The sequence below is a fragment of the Copadichromis virginalis genome, linkage group LG3, assembly GCF_057382275.1.
Source record: "Copadichromis virginalis isolate Kocher_CV1m ecotype Utaka linkage group LG3, C_Virginalis_male_GT1.1, whole genome shotgun sequence".
Taxonomy (NCBI): domain Eukaryota; kingdom Metazoa; phylum Chordata; class Actinopteri; order Cichliformes; family Cichlidae; genus Copadichromis; species Copadichromis virginalis.
Window position 1 is genome coordinate 2,047,138 of NC_140620.1, and position 5,169 is coordinate 2,052,306.

Below are 5,169 nucleotides of genomic sequence, written 5' to 3' on the forward strand. Positions count from 1 at the left end.
GGTAAAGACCTATAGTAAACGTTTGACCTCTGTTATTGCCAACAAAGGTTATGTTACAAAGTATTGAGTTGTATTTTTGTTATTGACCAAATACTTATTTTCCACCCTGATTTACGAATAAATTCTTTACAAATCCTACCATGTGAATTCATGGATTTTTTTTTCACATTCTGTCTCTCACAGTTGAAGTGTACCTCTGGTGCAAATTACTGACCTCTGTCATCATTTTAGGTGGGGGAACTTGCACAATCGGTGGCTGACTAAATACTTTTTTGCCCCACTGTATGTCTTCTAATGATGCTGCCTAAGGGAAGCATGTATAATGTAAACAGAATTGGTCCTAGCACTGAACCCTGTGGAACTCCATAATTAACCTCAGTGTGTGAAGAGGACTCTCCATTTACATGCACAAATTGGAGTCTATTAGATAGATATGATACAAACCACTGCAGTGCAGTACCTGTAATACCTACAGCATGTTCTGGAAACAGTAAATCTTCTTCTGTGAGCCTGTACCGTCACATTACAACCTCCTAGCTTACAATAAAACAGATGAATCCATGGCGAGAGTCATTATGTTTTTAGTTTAGAGTTTATTATGTGATACAAACACACACTCTGTTCATACAGCAGATTATCTAATACACACCTGAAGTGCCAAAGAAAGTTTAAAGTATAAAACTGTCACAGATTTCTGAATAAACAGGAGCACACAAGTACATGAATGACTTCAACATTTAATAGAGATTTAGGTTTACAACACGCTCAGTTTACAGAGGTGATCAGATTTATTGATCCAGAATCAATAAATAAGCATCACTACTGACTGAAATAGCTCATCCAGACATCTCACACTCACAGTGAAAGGGTTAAAGGTCATTCCACTGATTTTACACACGTTACTCTCAGCTTGTCGCCTCTGCAGAGGTAAAGTTGCATTATGGGACATATAGGAAATGAAACAGCTGATCGGGAGGATGGGGAGGGGGGGTTCTGGGTGAGCTGTGACAAATTACAGACTTATTTTATAGAGACTCTCTGTTACAGCACCCAGATCCACCAGCAGAGGGAAACATTTAGAAAAAGGACATGGTAAGTAAACAGGAAGTGACATCACCAGATGGTGAGGAATCGCTCCAACACCTGATTGGCTGACAGAGGGGACAATCACTACACTATCTTCACCTACAGCTGGACTAAAACAACTACACCTGAGCTACACCTGGTCTATGTGTGAGCTACACCTGAGCTACACCTGGTCTATGTGTGAGCTACACCTGAGCTACACTTTCTCTACACCTGAGCTACACCTGGTCTATGTGTGAGCTACATCTGAGCTACACCTGGTCTATGTGTGAGCTACATCTGAGCTACACCTGGTCTATGTGTGAGCTACACCTGAGCTACACTTTCTCTACATCTGAGCTACACCTGGTCTATGTGTGAGCTACATCTGAGCTACACCTGGTCTATGTGTGAGCTACACCTGAGCTACACCTGAGCTACACTTTCTCTACACCTGAGCTACACCTGGTCTATGTGTGAGCTACACCTGAGCTACACCTGAGCTACACTTTCTCTACATCTGAGCTACACCTGGTCTATGTGTGAGCTACACCTGAGCTACACCTGGTCTATGTGTGAGCTACATCTGAGCTACACCTGGTCTATGTGTGAGCTACATCTGAGCTACACCTGGTCTATGTGTGAGCTACACCTGAGCTACACCTGGTCTATGTGTGAGCTACACCTGAGCTACACTTTCTCTACATCTGAGCTACACCTGGTCTATGTGTGAGCTACATCTGAGCTACACCTGGTCTATGTGTGAGCTACACCTGAGCTACACCTGGTCTATGTGTGAGCTACACCTGAGCTACACCTGAGCTACACTTTCTCTACATCTGAGCTACACCTGGTCTATGTGTGAGCTACATCTGAGCTACACCTGGTCTATGTGTGAGCTACATCTGAGCTACACCTGGTCTATGTGTGAGCTACATCTGAGCTACACCTGGGCTACGTGTTAATGAAGTGGACCCAGACTTCACCTGAAATTAAATTCTTCCTAGGACTTGGACTACGTCTAGTCTACAGTTACGCCACATCTGGCTACAACTAGTCTACACCTGTCTTACACCTGGACTCTAACCTTACTTAACACCTGAACTACACCTAGTCTACACCTGGTCTACATTTGTATTCTTATAGGGTGGCCTGGATGTGAAGTATAATGGGTGGATCAAACCAGTCTACAGGTGGACTCTGACCCCGGACAGGACCTGGACTTTAATCCCACCCAGGACCTGGATTCTGATCCACTCAGGACCTGGAATGATGAGCTCGACCTGGACCTGGACTCATGAGCCCGGCCTGGACCTGGTCTTTAATCCACCCAGGACCTGGACTCTAAACCTGCCCTGGACCTGGACTCCACGTTTCTGGTTTCTGAGAGCTGGATCTGCTGCTTTGGCCATCATGGACAGTGGCTTGTCCCTAAGACGTTGGTGCTGAGAGGCATTCAGAATGACTTGCTTTCATTCAGGGCAGGTACAAAGCTGCAGAAGAAACAAGCAGGTGAGTCACATGGTCAGAGGGCCTGTTACCTGAGGGGCAGGTGGATGTTTGAGGGGGTGGAGATTGTGGAGATTGTTACCTTTCTTTTGCTTGTATCGCTGGGATAGCATTGAGAGAACCAGAGCGAGCACCAGAACCAGGAACACAGACACTGATCTGCAGATATAGAAACACAGTTAGCCCCACCCCTTCAAAAAAGAACCAATTGTAATGCAGATAAAACTAAGTCCAGCTAAACATCCAATCAGAAGCCTTCATCCGTTTAATACAAAAACACAAACAGGAAGAGAAAACACTGAGCACTAGTAGGTTAAAAGGATCAGATGAAGAAAGGAATCAATAACAGATGAACAGCTCATCACAGAGTGTTGATTGATTGATTAAAAAGTGATTAGAGGCCACTGAATAATTACAGGAGAGTTATCCTTACATCACACTTAGGATGATCCACATTTCACCAGGGAAGACTGTGGACGAGAAAAAGGACAGTGATAAGAACTTCAGGTTCCTCTCAAGCCGTGTGAAGAAGAAGGATGAACAGGTGAGCCTACCAGGAGGTCCAGCAGTGGTCACCGTGGTGACTGTCACCGTGGTCACAGTTTGGTTCCCGCACACAGCATCAGTCCACTGCGTGCACTCAGATAGAGTGTCCCGATGTAAAGCTGGAGGACACATAGGAGGACAAATCAAGCAGTGACTGATTGCAAATAGGTAAGTCCAGCCCTTTTACTGAAAGTGTTCTTACCCGAGCAATCAGTACAGTCTTTGCACCCGATCCCTACAGTCTTGGAGCAGTTCTTCACTAGGAAGAAACCTGAGAGACACACACATGAGCTAAGAGACATGCGCAGGTGTGCACAGGTAGATCTGTTTGAGTCAAAGCTTCAGCTGCAGGAGAACACACATTAGGACTCCTTACCTGGTGCACAGGTGGGACAGCTCCCTGCAACCCCTTGTACAAAGGTCATCTTCACCAGCAGACATGCAATGCTCACCTGGGATAAGACACATAGACAGTTGGACAACAAAGTGTCAGGTAAGAAGGGCATAACTATAGCGCACCTGCCTGAGCTATACTGAAGCTATACCCTGAGTATACCTGAAGCTAAAGTCCTTTCTATTAGCCCAATCTGCTCTGTCCTGTAAGGTAACAAACACACCTGGATAGAAACCAGATTCAGCGATCCAACTTTAGACACATGTTCACCTAATCTTAATCTGTAAACAATCAGTTCAAACCCTGTTGCTAGGAGACAGAAACAAAGTTCAACAAATGTGGATTCCTGAGAATGAGGCTCCACCCCTCTGCACGTATCAGCAAAAAACGAGCCAGAACAAGCTGATCTGATCTGAGGAGTCACAAATACTCACAGACCATATCAGACCAGCGCAGAGCAAAAACCACAGACCAGGCACCTCCTGTCATGGACTTCCAGAGAGTGAAGAAGTCTGAACTGCATTAAACGTGTTTAAATCTGCAGTCAGTCGTAAAATCAGAGAAAAGTCTTCATCTCAGGACTCCTTTAACCCTTCACCTTCCTCCTCCTCTGACTTCATGTATCTTCAGTGAGCTGGCACTCCTCTCTTAAAGCTGTACATGCTTGTCCTTGTGTGCGCTTTCTTCTGCTCTCAGACTTATTCAGGCTTCCTGCCATCGTCACCTGCCCAGCACTCACCTGCAGACCGTCCATGTTGTCGTCTCCTTGCTGTCACGGTGTGAAGTGATCGAATGAGTGACCCTGCACGCTATGACCTCTTTTATGCTTTTGCGCTCCACTTTAAGATGAGGAACACTCCTGAGTCATCACATTACATCAGCAAAGTGGGAGGGGCAAAAAGTTCCTTGGAAGGACTGTTGGCAGAGACTCCGGCACTAACAGATGCAGTGTGACTGTTTAACTGAAGCTTTATTGTCATTAAAGGTGTAAATTGTTGTCTCTGAGAGACCTTTAATGACAGGAAGGAGACAACATGGGCCAACTCTACCTGTGTCCAGCTGTCCAGGTGCTCCTAGCAGTGGGGACTAAAGGTGATGCTGACTGAAGAGAGTGTTTTGTTACACACTCAGGTAAAGGTGCAAACCTGTCAGGAATAACTAGTTTCACCTGTTCAGACTGAGATCACACAGAAATTCTTAGACTCCTTTTATATCAAAACAAACATGTTGGTCCAAGACTTCTGCAGGATGCCACAAACGGTAGAGCGCCAAGATGAGGTCACTTCCTGTGAAGTATGAGTGAGCCTATCACCATTACTGATGGATGGCTAGTTTGTGTTAACTAACTGTTTCAAAAAGTGCTTAAAGATGTATTTAGACTCTTAAAGTTGCTAAAAGTGCTTTGTGGCAGTGAATGAGCCGACAACAGCACGTTTTTCATTGGCTGGCTTTCCACCTGCCCTGCTTCTGTAGCACACACACCACACCCTCTCCTCAGGTCGCAGCAACATCTTTATCAGGCGAAACATGAATAGATAATGGGGCCACGCGTGCGAGTCCGCCTCCCTGACATCACACCCTACCCACTGCTCCACCCCTGCCCTGCAGCTGAGCCACACCACGCCACACCTTACCCTGAATGAGCCAGCGCTCTT

General features: G+C 45.7%; 1 protein-coding gene across 3 annotated transcripts; it reads right to left on the reverse strand.

Moving 5' to 3' along the window:
• Positions 1–573: 573 nt before the first annotated feature.
• LOC146712269 (uncharacterized) lies at positions 574–4,324 on the reverse strand. Of its 3 annotated transcripts, none has more exons than XM_085452054.1 (7): positions 4,254–4,324; positions 3,497–3,572; positions 3,323–3,391; positions 3,129–3,239; positions 3,008–3,044; positions 2,657–2,733; positions 574–2,558 (listed from the first exon to the last, which is right to left on the reverse strand). In XM_085452054.1, exons 1-7 carry the CDS (start codon positions 4,266–4,268, stop codon positions 2,542–2,544), a joined length of 402 nt encoding a protein of 133 aa, XP_085308180.1. In that variant the 5' UTR covers positions 4,269–4,324; the 3' UTR covers positions 574–2,541. The 3 variants fall into 3 exon arrangements, with proteins under 3 accessions (XP_085308180.1, XP_085308181.1, XP_085308179.1); XM_085452055.1 differs by lacking the exon at positions 4,254–4,324 and adding an exon at positions 4,113–4,244; XM_085452053.1 differs by lacking the exon at positions 4,254–4,324 and having other exon boundaries at positions 3,497–4,244.
• Positions 4,325–5,169: the final 845 nt, after the last annotated feature.